At 42.3% G+C, this 16,332-nt stretch overlaps 1 protein-coding gene across 1 annotated transcript in view; it reads right to left on the reverse strand.

Moving 5' to 3' along the window:
• VIT (vitrin) overlaps window positions 1-16,332 on the reverse strand; it is a 114,009-nt gene that overhangs the window by 11,033 nt on the left and 86,644 nt on the right. Inside the window, exons 19-21 of the mRNA XM_075864442.1 lie at window positions 12,788-12,850; window positions 3,344-3,409; window positions 2,112-2,177 (exon numbers count right to left, since the gene is read on the reverse strand). Coding sequence (XP_075720557.1) covers window positions 2,112-2,177; window positions 3,344-3,409; window positions 12,788-12,850 — 195 coding nt within the window. The remainder of the gene's footprint in view (window positions 1-2,111; window positions 2,178-3,343; window positions 3,410-12,787; window positions 12,851-16,332) is intronic.

A 16,332-nucleotide genomic window follows, 5' to 3' on the forward strand; every position in this document is an offset into this window, starting at 1 on the left:
ATCTCCATGGATTTTATCACCGATCTGCCTCCATCTCAAGGCAAGTCGGTGGTGTGGGTTGTAGTAGACCGCTTTAGTAAGATGTGCCACTTTGTGCCCCTCAAGAAACTACCCAATGCCAAGACGTTAGCTACCTTGTTTGTCAAACACATCCTGCGTCTCCATGGCATTCCTGTCAATATTGTTTCTGACAGAGGGGTACAATTTGTTTCATTGTTTTGGAGAGCTTTCTGTAAAAAGTTGGAGATTGATTTGTCCTTCTCCTCGGCCTTCCATCCTGAAACTAATGGCCAAACTGAGAGGACTAATCAGTCTCTAGAACAATATTTAAGGTGTTTTATCTCCGACTGTCAATATGATTGGGTCTCCTTCATTCCCCTCGCCGAATTTTCCCTTAATAACCGGGTCAGTAACTCGTCGGGGGTCTCCCCCTTTTTATGTAATTTTGGGTTTTTCCACGGTTCTCCTCCATTTCACCTGGTGGTTCCAACAATCCCGAGGTAGATGTAGTTCATCGGGAACTGTGCACAGTCTGGGCCCAGGTTCAGAAGAACCTAGAGGCATCCCAGAGTATACAAAAGACTCAGGCAGATAGAAGACGTTCTGCTAACTCCTTGTTTGTGGTCGGGGATCAGGTGTGGCAATCTTCAAAAAATTTCTTAAAGTTCCATCAAAAAAATGTGCTCCCCGGTATATAGAGCCATACAAGGTCATTGAGGTCCTTAACCCTGTCTCCTTCCGGCTGGAGTTACCCCCGTCTTTTCAAATACACGACGTGTTTCATGCCTCCCTCCTGAAACGCTGCTCCCCGTCCTTGGCTACCTCGAGGAAACCTCCGGTCCCTGTTCTCACCCCTGAAGGGGTAGAATTCGAGGTGGCCAAGATTATGGATAGCAGGATGGTCCAGGGCTCCCTCCAGTACCTGGTCCATTGGAGAGGACACGGGCCTGAGGAGAGGACTTGGGTACCCGCCCGGGATGTTCACGCTGGGGTATTGCTCAGGAGGTTCCATCTTCAGTTCCCCAATAAGCCAGGTCCACCTAGGAAGGGTCCAGTGGCCCCTCATAAAAGGGGGGTACTGGAAAGGATCTGCCTGACACAGCTTCTGTGTCGACGCCCGTGATTAATCAGTCTGCATCTGCTCCTAGGTCTGATAGAGTGACTCCATCTGCTACCACTCAGGCTGGTAGGCTGAGGAGTGGGGGAACCTATCACAGCCTGGCCAGACGGAGCTAGCTCCCGCCCTCTGTCTATTTATACCTTCATTTCCTGTTCTTCCTTGCCTGTGATTCTGTCTTGTTTCCTGGCTCTGCTGTCCCTGCTAGTACTATTGACCTCTGCTTCAAATTGACCCTGGCTTTACCGACTACTCTCCTGCTCTGCGTTTGGTACCTCGTACACTCCTGGTTTGACTCGGCTCGTTCACTACTCTTGTTGCTCATGGTGTTGCCGTGGGCAACTGCCCCATTTCCCGTAGCTTCTGTGTACCCTTGTCTGTTTGTCTCTTGTGCACGTATTGAGCGTAGGGACCGTCGCCCAGTTGTACGCCATCGCCTAGGACGGGTCGTGCAAGTAGGCAGGGACTGAGTGGCGGGTAGATTAGGGCTCCCCTGTCTGTCTCCTTACCCCTACATTACAATATGGCAGCATTATGTGGGCTCTTTAAGGGAGTTTTATTTAGATACCGCATATTATGGTGGTATTATACGGGCTGTATATGGCAGTATTTTTTGGCACTGTATGACACTATTATTTGGACTGTATACTCAGTCAATGTATAACAGTATTATTTGGACACTGAATGGCAGTTTTAGTTGGGAATTGAATTGTAGTATTGTGCGGGGGTGCGGGGAAATATCACATGCTAAGCAAAGCATGATTCCAATGCTGTGTGTAATTTACATAGGTAGCAGAAAAGAGTTTAGGGCCTAGATCTACCCTATATTGTAAGTTATTCAGTGATAAGGGGTAATTCTTAGAATTTTCCAGAGAACCGGAACACTCCACCATAAATAGGGTTAGATTCTCTATAAATTGACAACAAAACACATACGCACACACATGCACACACACACACACACACACACACACACACACGCACGCACACATACTTGTGCCTCCCAGAGCCACTGTTTCCACTGGCAGTCTCAAGTTAACTTCTTCCTTTACTGGTCCACCTATACAAAGAAACGAAAGTCAGATAATCAACCTAACATATTTAATAATACACATAATGCAATCCTACCCACATACTAAGAGGAATTTCTGAGAACTTTGGGATTCTATAAACTGGTGAGAAATTCCGGGCAGTGTTTAAACAAGAACAACGGAATATATAAAGCATCTTCAATGGGTCCCGAGGAACAATAATCATATGGCTGCAGCTGACAGCCCAATTATAAAGAGTTTATATATTAAGTGCTAAACTTGTAGTCTACAGATTGTACTCTCCAAAAGTGTTATATATTTGGAATGAGAAGTTTCAGACTGTGATAAAGGAAAAAGAACAACTTCCTGACCGGCTTAGTTCCTAGACAATGGACCAGCCTAAGAAAGATATAAAAAGATGGAATTGGTGATCGCATTAATCACATGCTGACAACCATTATTTATGTTGACCCTATGTTGGCACAGAACAAAGATGTTTAAGTCAATTCAAAATATATGTATTACGAGGGGGTTGCCTCGGTAATGCTGAGTTTGGCTTAGAAACCTTCAGAAAAGAGTAGTCTTATAACACTGCTTTATGTTCATTCTTTTTCAAATAAAGTTTGTATAAAGGATAAAGCCAAATAGATCAGCATAGTATTCATAAAAGCAAGATCCCCTTGACATCGGTTTTGGGGTAAGGGCATGTTTTAGCATATTCATCAAAAGAATTTGAAGTAGACATGTCATAAAAGTGTGATCAGCCTCAGCGAAGCCAAGAATGAGGGTAAACAGCTGGCTGTATATATAAGTCATGCTTTAGTGAAATCAAAAGGGAATATGGGAACATTCGTCAGACCTTTACCAATCATACTGATATTGTACATCTAAGTGACAAGTCATAAAAGTCTATCAGTGGAAAACAGTTTCTCCCTTATAGAGCTAATTGGGAGAAACTGTAAATCACAGGCAAGAAGCAATAACCAATGCATCTCAGGAATACATGGGCTACTGCTCCTGGCGTCAATGCAGGTTCTGGAGATGGATAAAACAATGTTCTAACACAGGACAGGCTTAAAATCATTAACCAGTTGCATCCCTTCACTCAGCATCTCTACAGTTGATAAATGGTGATAGGGCACCACTTTCCTACTGACAGGTTCCCTTTAATCCAACATTTTATAGTTAAACGAACCTGGCTCTGGAAATCCTCTCCATGGGTCTGGACCTGCCTCTACCTTAACTTCTGGTTTAACTGGAACTGAAAATGAGGAAAAAAAAGACAACATTACTAATTGTGCTAGCTAAAAGAAACATGTATATAAACAAATATATATATATATATATATATATATATATATATATATATATATATATATATATATATATATATATATATAAATATATATAGATATATAGATAGATAGATAGATCTATATATATATATATATATAGATATATATATCTATATATAAACTACCGTTCAAAAGTTTGGGGTCACCCAGACAATTTTGTGTTTTCCATGAAAACTCACACTTATATTTATCAAATGAGTTGCAAAATGACTAGAAAATATAGTCAAGACATTGACAAGGTTAGAAATAATGATTTTTATTTCAAATAATAATTTTCTCCTTCAAACTTTGCTTTCGTCAAAGAATGCTCCATTTGCAGCAATTACAGCATTGCAGACCTTTGGCATTCTAGATGTTAATTTGCTGAGGTAATCGGGAGAAATTTCATCCCATGCTTCCAGAAGACCCTCCCACAAGTTGGATTGGCTTGATGGGCACTTCTTGTGTACCATACGGTCAAGCTGCTCCCACAACAGCTCTATGGGGTTGAGATCTGGTGACTGCGCTGGCCACTCCATTACAGATAGAATACCAGCTGCCTGCTTCTTCCCTAAATAGTTCTTGCATAATTTGGAGGTGTGCTTTGGGTCATTGTCCTGTTGTAGGATGAAATTGGCTCCAATCAAGAGCTGTCCACAGGGTATGGCATGGTGTTGCAAAATGGAGTGATAGCCTTCCTTATTCAAATCCCTTTTACCTTGTACAAATCTCCCACTTTACCAGCACCAAAGTAACCTCAGACCATCACATTACCTCCACCATGCTTGACAGATGGTGTCAGGCACTCTTCCAGCATCTTTTCAGTTGTTCTGCGTCTCACAAATGTTCTTCTGTGTGATCCAAACACCTCAAACTTCGATTCGTCTGTCCATAACACTTTTTTCCAATCTTCCTCTGTCCAATGTCTGTGTGCTTTTGCCCATATTAATCTTTTCCTTTTATTGGCCAGTCTCAGATATGGCTTTTTCTTTGCCACTCTGCCCGGAAGGCCAGCATCCCGGAGTCGCCTCTTCACTGTAGACGTTGACACTGGCGTTTTGCGGGTACTATTTAATGAAGCTGCCAGTTGAGGACCTGTGAGGCGTCTATTTCTCAAACTAGAGACTCTAATGTACTTGTCTTGTTGCTCAGTTGTGCAGCGGGGCCTCCCACTTCTCTTTCTTCTCTGGTTAGAGCCTGTTTGTGCTGTCCTCTGAAGGGAGTACTACACACCGTTGTAGGAAATCTTCAGTTTCTTGGCAATTTCTCGCATGGAATAGCCTTCATTTCTAAGAACAAGAATAGACTGTCGAGTTTCACATGAAAGCTCTCTTTTTCTAGCCATTTTGAGAGTTTAATCGAACCCACAAATGTAATGCTCCAGATTCTCAACTAGCTCAAAGGGAGGTCAGTTTTATAGCTCCTCTAAACAGCAAAACTGTTTACAGCGGTGCTAACATAATTGCACAAGGGTTTTCAAGTGTTTTCTAATCATCCATTAGCCTTCTAACACAGTTAGCAAACACAATGTACCATTAGAACACTGGAGTGATGGTTGCTGGAAATGGGCCACTATACACCTATGTAGATATTGCATTAAAAACCAGACGTTTGCAGCTAGAATACTCATTTAGCACATTAACAATGTATAGAGTGTATTTCTGATTAATTTAATGTTATCCTCATTGAAAAAAACTGTGCTTTTGTTGCAAAAATAAGGAAATTTCTAAGTGACCCTAAACTTTTGAACGGTAGTATATATATATATATATATATATATATATCAACAAAGACCAGACAAAATCTGACTATTGTATTGTGTTTTATTAACCTACGGTAAGTGTTATGGATGACAGTAACACAATCATTAATATTAACCCCTTGGAGACAAACTCAGTTTTTAAAATCTGACGTTATTTTATGTGGCAATAACTTTGTAATGCTTTTAGTTATCCAAGCAATTCTGAGATTGTTTTCTCATGACACATTAAACTTTATGTTAGTGGTAAAATGTGGTCGATATTTTCACAATTTATTTGTTAAAAATACCAAAATTTAGTGAAAATTTTCATTTGAATGTATCTTCATGTGTATTTAGCATATTAAAAGGATAATAACTTTAGCAGAAATTCAGTTCTGAAGTAGCTATGAGGGGGCCTATAGATTAGAAACCCCCCATACAAACCCCCCATAAAACTTCACCCCTTAAAGTATTTAAAACAACATTTAGAAAGTTTCTTAACTCTTTAGGCGTTTTACAAGATTTAAAGCGGAGATGAAATTGATAAATTTCATTTTGTTTTTTTAGAAATTCAATTTTTTTTCTGTAACACAGCAAGTGTTAACAGAAAAACACAACACAGTATTTATTGCCCAGATTCTGCAGTTTTTAGAAATATCCCATATGTGGCTCTAGTGTGCTACTGGACTGAAGCACCGGCCTCAGAAATAAAGGAGCATCTTGTGAATTTTAGGGCCTCCTTGTTATTAGGATGTTTTCCAGTCACCACTATAGGTTTGTAGAGGCCTTGAGGTGCCAAAACACAAGAAACATCGCCTAAAAACAACCCATTTTGAAAAAAACACCCCTCAAGGAATTCATCTAGAGGTGTAGTGAGCATTTTCACCTCACAGATGTTTGATCTAATTTCTTTGAATTGAGCCGTGTAAATGAAAATTCGATTTTTTTTCCAATAAAACAAAGATTTGTTTTCATTTTCACAAGTAATAAAGGATAAAAAGCAGCCCAACATTTGTAAAGCAATTTCTCCCAAGTATGGAAATTCCACATATGTGGTCAGAAACTGTTTGGACCCACGGCAGGTCTCATAAGGGAAAGAGCACCAATTGGCTTTTGCTGGAATGGTTTTCGGGTGCCATGTCACCTTTGCAGAGCCCCTGAAGGACCCAAACAGTGAAAACCCGCCAAAAATTATTCCACTTGGGAAATGACACCCCTCAAGGAAAACTAGGGGCAAAGTAAGCATTATGACCCCACCGTTTTTTTAACCCCATCTGTGGTTTTTTTGTGGAATTTATTGGATTTAGGCCATGAAAATGAAAATCATTTTTTTTCCAATAAAATGTAATTTTAGCTAAAATGTTTTCATTTTCACAAGGGAAAAACAAAAAAAAGCACCCCAACCTATGTCAAATTCCCCTCGAGTACAGCAATACACCATATGTGGTTGTCAGTTACTGTTTGAGCACACTGAGATCAGCTGATTTAAAGAGGCTCTGTCACCACATTCTAAATGCCCTATATTGTACATGATGTGATCGGCGCTGTCATGTAAATTACAGCAGGGTTTTTTTTATTTAGAAAAACAGTAATTTTTGAGTTATGACCTATATTAGCTTTATGCTAATGAGTTTCTCAATGGACAACTGGGCATGTTTTACTATATGGCCAAGTGGGCATTGTACAGAGGAGTGTATGACGCTGACCAATCAGCGTCATACACTTCTCTCCATGCATTTACTCTGCAGATAGCGATATAGCTATATCGCTATCTGCAGCCTCATACACACACACACTAACATTACTGCAGTGTCCTGATAATGAATATACATTACCTCCAGCCAGGACGTGATGTGTATTCAGAATCCCGACCACTTCTGTAGCGTCTCTGTGATTTACAGCATAGCAGGCGTAGTCTCGCGAGATTACGCTGTAAGCTGTGATTCACAGCGAGATCTCGTTGTGCTGTGCTGTAGTCTCACAGAGAAGTGCAGAGAAGTGGTCAAGATTCTGAATATACATCACGTCCTGGCTGGAGGTAATGTATATTCATTGTTAGGACACTGCAGTAATGTTAGTCTCTGTGTATGTGGCTGCACATAGCGATATAGCTATATCGCTATATGCAGTGTAAATGAATGGAGAGAAGTGTATGACGCTGATTGGTCACTGATTGGTCAGCGTCATACACTTCTCTCCACAACGCCCACCTGGTCATATAGTAAAACACGCCCAGTTGTCCATTGAGAAACTCATTAGCATAAAGCTAATATAGGTCATAACTCAGTCAAAAATGATCGTTTTTCTAAATAAAAAACACTGCTGTAATCTACATTACAGCGCCGATCACATCCTGTACAATATAGGCCATTTATAATGTGGTGACAGAGCCTCTTTAAGTAATTGGTATACTTTTAGGCAGTACTACTTTATACATCTTTTCATATGTGTGGGCATGTAATTATTTTCACTGCTCACTTACTATGTTCTGATTGTTGTGGGTTATTTGAGTGTCTTTTGGCCCCTGATGGTCGGTTGTTTCTGTAGACCACCAGGTTTTCTACATCTTACCTGCCTGTTTTACTCTCCTTGTATGGTCCATCCTTTTTACTCTGTATTATGTCATGCATTATATTTAATAAAGATTTTCTATTTTTTGTATAAGATTTTTTGGGTGCTATGTTCCCTTATGGTTCGCGTTTAGGTTGTCTCTTAGGGAAATTTAGGGACAGATCACCGGTGCTACTACGGATAAATTCAGCAGCAGCAGCAGCAGCAGCACAATAGATGATGATGCTCACTTACACACAGTGAGTGATCACACTGCAGAATGAAGACTCTGAACGATTGCCAGCACAGGAGACCTCAACACATGTCAATTTGGCACAGAGGAGTTATGCAACCGCTCTGCTCGCTAACCTAAAGGAGTCTGGCAGAGAGGTTACCGCTATTTTAAAAAGCCGGCTATGGCTGCGATTGGTAGGCCTATAAAGATCGGCCAATCACAGCGATTGGGGAGGTGGCAGCACCGCCACTGCCCCGGGAATACATGGCAGTGATTACTGCTGTCCTTGACATCACCAATCACTACCATTTAACTGTGCCATGTGTCACAGTGATTGGTTTTGGCCGCAAAAACCCATCAATGGCCGGTTAGAATTGACCAGTCAATCGCAGTGATTGCAGATGTGGGGGCGTAATTAGACACAGTGACCATTTGACACCGTAACGTAACTATACGTTGGATTGCATTAAGTCCTTGGCAACAGTGACGTAAATTTACGTTGGATGTTGCTAAGGGGTTAACCCCTTAAGGACGCAGCCTAGTTTGGGCCTTAAGGCTCAGAGCTCATTTTTCAAAACTGACACATTTCACTTTATGTGGTAATAACGTCGGAATGCTTAAACCTATCCAAGCGATTCTGAGATTGTTTTCTCGTGACACATTGTGCTTTATGTTAGTGTTAAAATTTGGACGATATATTCAGTGTTTATTGGTGAAAAATTGCAAAATTTAGAGAAAATGTATAAAAAATAGCATTTTTCAGAATTTAAATGCATCTGCTTGTAAAACAGATGGTTATACCACCCGAAATAGTTACTAGTTCACATTTCCAATATGTCTACTTTAGATTGGCATAATTTTTTGAACATTCTTTTATTTTTCTTGGACGTTACAAGGCTTAGAACATAAACAGCAATTTCTCATATTTTTAAGAAAATTTCAAAAGCCTTTTTTTTAAGGTACCTGTTCGGTTCCGAAGTGGCTTTGAGGGGCCTATGTATTAAAAACCCCCATAAAACACCCCATTTTAAAAACTAGACCCCTCAAAGCATTTATAACAGCATTTAGAAAGTTTATTTAACCCTTCAGGCATTTCACAGGAATTAAAGCAAAGTAGAGGTGAAATTTGCAAATTTAATTTTTCTTGCTGAATTTCAATTGTATTACATTTTTTTCTGTAACACAGAAGGTTTTACCAGAGAAACACTACTAAATATGTATTGTCCAGATTCTGCAGTTTTTCTCTGCATGTTCTCTTTTTTTGGTGCAATATGTAGTTTTGGCTGAAAATGTCTTATTTTCACAAGAACTAAAATACCCCATTTTGTTGCCCAATTTGTCCTGAGTGTGGCAATACCCCATTTGTGGTGATAAACTGCCATTTGGGCCCATGTGAGGGCTCAGAATGAAAGGATCACCATTTGGCCTACTGGGGATTTTCTGGTGCGAAGTCATGTATGCAGAAGCTCCTGAGGTACCAGTACAGTTGAAACCCCCAAGAAGTGACCCCGTTTTAAAAACTACACCCTTAACACATTAATCTAGAGGTGTAGGGAGCATTTTGACCGGAGACATACACCCCATGAACTGTAATGTGGGTTCTCATGGGTATGGCAATACCCTCAATGTGGCTGTTATCAGCTGCCTGGGCACGCAGCAGGGCTCAGAAGGGAAAGACGAGGGGGATAAGCTGTGTGGAGTGCATCAGGGTAAGTAAAACTGGGGTTGATTAAAAATCAAGGGATGTATTATACATTTTAGAACACTCTTTCATACAGAGCCTTAGTTTTTCGGGACACGTGTCACATTGATATATTGTGTCCTCCCTTATCCCCCTCTTATAGAAGACTTTGTACCTCTTTTGACTTTTTCCCTTCTTGCCAGTTTGGGGAACTTCTCCTGGAAAGTGTTGCCCTGGTAAGATGCGTGTGGCCTCGCTTCCAGAAGTACTGGGTGCCCCCCTTCTTGGTCCCTAAAAATTAGTTTCTTGATAATCACCTCTTGAAATTCCAGGAAAGTTCCCCTCTGGCCTGCACATCAACGTAGCACGTACGCATTGTACAATGCCATCTGTATGATGTGCACGGCCAGCTTCTTATACCACACCGCATGGTGCTGTAGGGCTTCAGGACTTGATCTGACAAGTCCACCCCTCCCATGTACTTATTGTAGTCCAGGATGCAGTCTGGTTTGGGGGTCTCTGTACTGGTACTTCTTACTAGTACATGGGTACCGGTGTGGCCTTGTGTTGTTGTCAATACAAGGACATCTCTCTTGTCCTTGTACTTGACACACAATATGTTGCTGCTAGAATGTGCCCTGCTCTCACCCCTTCTGAGTGTTTGCCCAAGTAGAGTCTTAGGGAGGCCTCTCAGATTTCTTCTAGCATTGCCACATGCCGCAATACTTCTGGAAGCAAGGCAGTTGAAGAGTGGGATGCTGGTATAAAAATTATCCAGGTAGGGGTGGTAACCCTGGTCCAGCAGTGGGTGCACCAAATCCCACACAATTTTTGCATTAACTCCCAGTAAGGGGGGCATTCTGGGGGCTGAATACTGGTGTCCTTTCCTTCATATATCCTAAATTTGTAGGTATACCCTGATGCACTCTCGCACAGCTTATACATCTTCACGCCATACCTTGCACTCTTACCCGGCAGGTACTGGCGGAATTCAAGCCTCCCTTTAAAATGTACCAAGGACTCATCAATAGAAATACACATCTCGTTGTGTATGCTTGGGGAAACCGGGCACTGAAACGGTCTAATAGGGGTCTCCGTTTATACAGACGGTCAAAACTGGGGTCACCTCGGAGTGGGCGCTACTCATTATCAGCATAATGTAAGCTCCAGTTCAGTTCTGAAGTTGCTTTGAGGGGCCTATATATTAGAAACGCCTTTGAAACACCCTTCAGAAACACCATTTCAGAAACTAAACCCCTCAAGGTATTCACAACAGCATTTAGAAAGTTTATGAACTCTTTAGGTGTTTCACGGGAATTTAGAGCAAAGTAGAGGTGAAATTTACATATTTATTTATTTTTGTCAGAAAATCTTTTATACCATTTTTTTCTATAACACAAAAGGTTTTACCAGAGAAACGCAACTTAATACTTATTGCCCAGATTCTGCAGTTTTGAGAAATATCCCACATGTGGCCCAAGTCTGATAATGGACTGAAGCACCGGCCTCAGGAGCAAAGGACCACCTAGTGGATTTTGAGGCCTCTTTTTTATTAGGTACCATGTCCGGTTTGAAGAGGTCTTGTGGTGCCAAAACAGTGGAAACCCCCCAAAAGTGACCCTATTTTGGAAACTAGACCCCTTGAGGAATTCATTGTAGCTTTCATGGTGTGCATGCGGCTTTTTGATCAGTTTTTATTCTGTTTTTAAGTGGAGTGGTGACTAAAAAACATCAATTTTACTATTGTTTTTTAATTCTATATTTTTTTTCCAGCGTTCACCGTGCGCCTTAAATGACATATTCACTTTATTCTGCGGTGCGATACGATTACGGCGATACGATATGTTTATAGTTTTATTTTATGTCTTATGGCGTTTGAACAATAAAATACTTGTAAAAAATCATTTACTTTTTGTGTTGCCTTATTCTAAGAGCCAGAACTTTTGTATTTTTCCATCAAGAAAGCCGTGTGAGGAATTATTTTTTGCGTAACGAACTGTAGTTTCAATCAGGACCATTTTTAGGTACATGCGACTTTTCGATCTATTTTTATTCCATTTTTTGTGAGGTGTAATGACCAATTAATTGTGAGTCTGGTACGGTTTATTATTATTTTCTTTTACGGCGTTCACCGCGCGGGATAAATAACAAAATCATTTTGTAGTTCATACCGTTACAGACGCGGCGATACCAATTATGTATAGTTTATTTGTTTGTTTATATATTTTTATTAATAATAAAGACTGATAAGGGAAAAAGGGGGATTTTTACTTTTATCACTTTTAAAACGTTTATTTTCTTATTTTTACACATCTTTTTTTTACTTTTCTTTTACTTTATTACTTTGTCCCACTAGGGGACTTGAGGGCAGGAGGCCCTGATCGCAATTCTAATACACTGCACTACATGCATAGTGCAGTGTATTAGAGCTGTCAGCTACTCACTGACAGAAAGCATAGTGGGTCCTGACTTTGTCAGGACCCACTAGGCTTCAGTCGATGGCATAGCCGGACGCCATTGTTAGGTGTCCGGTTGCCATAGTCACCATCACCTGCCGCTATCGTGTAGCAGGCCGGCGATTGTAGCTTAACCCCTAAAAAGCTGCGATCGCTATTGAACGCGGCTTTTAAGGGGTTAATCAGCGGGGACACAGCGATCGGTCCCCGCTATAGGAGCTTCGGCAACTACTGTATGAGACAGCAGCCGTCACAGCTCCTGCATGTGTCGGGAAGACGGCCGAAACGGCCGTTACTCCCGTGATGTACTATTAGGTCATGGAGCGCGAACAATACAGCTGCCATGACCTAATAGTACGTCCAGGAGCGGGAAGGGGTTAAAGAGCAACTGTACTTTCATAGAGACATATAAGCTTGAATTAGTGGGGGTCCAGATGCTGAGACGAAAGAGCAGAAGTCCTCAGCTGAGTGCTATGCACCACCTATGACTATTATCAACGCTCCTTGTCTGGCTGAAGACGGCTCACAAAGAACATCTATGAGAGCTGTCTTTAGCCTAACAAGGAGCACCGATCACAGCTGAAGATGTAATAGAAGTAGTAGTAGTAGTAGCAAATGTAATACCAGTAATAGCAGTATTACCTTTAATTTCAGGCACCTCTTCCACGACCTTCCAGGTCGATTCTGATTCACTGGTTCTTGAATCTGGAATAAAATAAAGCAGCAATGGCATTTATTTCATTATGTAAAAAAAAATGAGCTCAAATTGTGACCTTTATGCCAGTCCCAGCCAATCAGCATATGCATTTCTCTGGAAAATAGCTATTATAATACAAAATTAATCCGAACGTCATTTTGGGGCAAGTAGAACCAGTCAGGAAGCGATGTATTAATGAAGTGCCTGTGCTGATTGTCTACCTCTACTACATGTACTGTACTGCTCTCTACCTGTACTACATATAATGTACTGCTCTCTACCTGTACTACATGTACTGTACTGCTCTCTACCTGTACTACATATACTGTACTGCTCTCTACCTGTACTACATGACCTGTACTGCTCTCTACCTGTACTACATGTACTGTACTGCTCTCTACCTGTACTACATATACTGTACTGCTATCTACCTGTACTACATGTATTGTACTACTCTCTACCTGTACTACTTGTACTATACTGCTATCTACCTGTATTACATTTACTGCACTGCTATCTACCTGTACTACATGTTCTGTACCGCTTCCTACATTACTACATGTACTGTACGGCTATCTACCTTTACTACATGTACTGTACTGCTCTCTACCTGAACTACATGTACTGTACTGCTATCTACCTGTACTACATGTACTATACTGCTCTCTACCCGCATTACATGTACTATACTGCGTTCTACCTGTGCTGTATGTACTATACTGCATCCTATCTTTGCTACATGTACAGCAATGCTTTTTACCTGTACTACATGTAATGTATTGCTTTCTACCTGTACTACATGTACAGTACTGCTCTCCACATGTACTACATGTAATGTATTGCTCTCTACCTGTACTACATATACTATAAGTCTCTCTACCTGTACTGTACTGCTCCCTACCTGTACTACATGTACTTTACTGCTCTCTACCTGTACTACATGTAATGTACTGCTATCTACCTGTACTACATGTACTGTAATGCTCTCTATCTGTACTACATGTACTGTACTGCTCTCTTCCTGCACTACATGTACGTTACTGCTTTCTACATGTGCTATATGTACTATACTGCATTCTTTTTGTGCTACATGACCTGTACTGCTCTCTACCTGTACTACATGTACTGTACTGTTCTCTACCTGTACTACATATACTGTACTGCTCTCTACCTGTACTACATGACCTGTACTGCTCTCTACCAGTACTACATGTACTGTACTGCTTTCTACCTGTACTACATATACTGTAATGCTCTCTACATGTACTGTACTGCTCTCTACCTGTACTACATGTACTGTAGTGCTCTCTACCTGTACTACATGTACTGTACTTCTCTCTACCTGTACTACATATACTATACTGCTCTCTACCTATACTACATGTACTGTACTGCTCTCTACCTGTACTGCATGTACTGTACTGCTTTCTACCTATACTACATGCCCTGTACTGCTCTCTACTTGTACTACATATGCTGTACTGCTTTCCACCTGTTCTACATGTACTATACTGATATCTACCTGTATTACATGTACTGTACTGCTCCCTACCTGTACTACATGTACTGTACTACTATCTACCTGTACTACATATACTGTACTGCTCTCTACCTGTACTACATGTACTATACAGCTATGTAACTTTATTACATGTACTGTACTGCTATCTACCTGTACTACATGTTCTGTACTGCTTTCTACCTGTACTACATGTACTGTACTGGTATCTACCTGTACTACATGCACTGTACTGCTCTCTACCTGTACTACATATACTGTACTGCTATCTACCTGTACTACATGTATTGTACTGCTCTCTACCTGTACTACTTGTACAATACTGCTATCTACCTGTATTACATTTACTGCACTGCTATCTACCTGTACTACATGTTCTGTACTGCTTCCTACATTACTACATGTACTGTACGGCTATCTACCATTACTACATGTACTGTACTGCTCTCTACCTGAACTACATGTACTGTACTGCTATCTACCTGTACTACATGTACTATACTGCTCTCTACCCGCATTACATGTACTATGCTGCGTTCTACCTGTGCTGTATGTACTATACGGCATCCTATCTGTGCTACATGTACAGCAATGCTTTTTACCTGTACTACATGTAATGTATTGCTTTCTACCTGTACTACATGTACAGTGCTGCTCTCCACATGTCCTACATGTAATGTATTGCTCTCTACCTGTACTACATATACTATAAGTCTCTCTACCTGTACTGTACTGCTCCCTACCTGTACTACATGTACTTTACTGCTCTCTACCTGTACTACATGTAATGTACTGCTCTCTACCTGTACTACATGTAATGTACTGCTATCTACCTGTACTACATGTACTGTAATGCTCTCTATCTGTACTACATGTACTGTACTGCTCTCTAACTGTACTACATGTACTGTACTGCTCTCTTCCTGCACTACATGTACGTTACTGCTTTCTACATGTGCTATATGTACTATACTGCATTATTTTTGTGCTACATGTACAGTAAAGAAGAGGCTGGACGCAGCACGCAGGGCTTCAGAGGGAAGCCTCCATGACAGGACCTAGTAGGGAAAGGGTTAATCAAGAGGGAGATGGAGGGGGTAGCAGGGGGAGGTTGAAGAGGGGTAGGGAGGAGTCAGGGGACATTATCAGTCTTCCCGCTGTTTTCGGCATTGAGCCGGAAGCAGCGGGAGGAAGAACACGCAAAAGTCATAAGCTCCCACTGCTGTCCCGCTCCGTGCTTACCTGCCATGTCGGAGGTCGGCATGCTTGAACAGCTGCGTGCGGCAGCTGCATTCCACGGTCCCGGCTGGTTGGAGGAAACCGTGGCTGCACTGTCCAGGATCCCGGAGGCTGACTCGCCTCCACGCCAGGCCCGGCACTCAGGGTCAGTTGCTCAGGGGGACAGGCTCCCCTCCCCCGGTCCCCTCCCTAGTGCTAGTACTGTGGCGGTGGTGGGGGGGAGTTGGCAACCCGTGCTCCCGCTCGCATGAAGCAGGGAGCGTCGTCAGGGGCGACGGTGGCTCAGGCCGGGTCTCCCCGTCGCTCCCGGCGGTCCCGCCCTCCAGAACGCCTCAGCCCGGAGGTGGTCCCGCGGACACGGCGTCGCAGGGGGAGCCCTTCAAAGGACGCTGCAGGCCAGGCAGCTGGGAAGGCCGCCTCTTCCCAGGCCCTGCGTCCTGGCAGGAATCCCCAGCCGCGACGAGGTCCGGCGGTACACAGGGGGTTGCAGGCCGGGCTCCCTGTCTCCCTGCAAGATCCAGAGAACAGCCTACGGCCGCCCCGCATGGTGATGTTCCGGCCAGGGGGCAGGCTTCCTCGAGACCTTCAATGAGGACGCCTAGATCATCAGCGGCGACGAGGCAACAGGTTCGGTCGGGCGGCAGGTGGCCGGCCCATCGGTCAGCACGTCGTTGTCCCCGTGTAGGAGATGTCGGTGGGATGGCAAGTCGTCAGCGAGAGAGGATCTGGAGG

This window comes from Rhinoderma darwinii, chromosome 4, assembly GCF_050947455.1.
Source record: "Rhinoderma darwinii isolate aRhiDar2 chromosome 4, aRhiDar2.hap1, whole genome shotgun sequence".
NCBI classification, from domain to species: domain Eukaryota; kingdom Metazoa; phylum Chordata; class Amphibia; order Anura; family Rhinodermatidae; genus Rhinoderma; species Rhinoderma darwinii.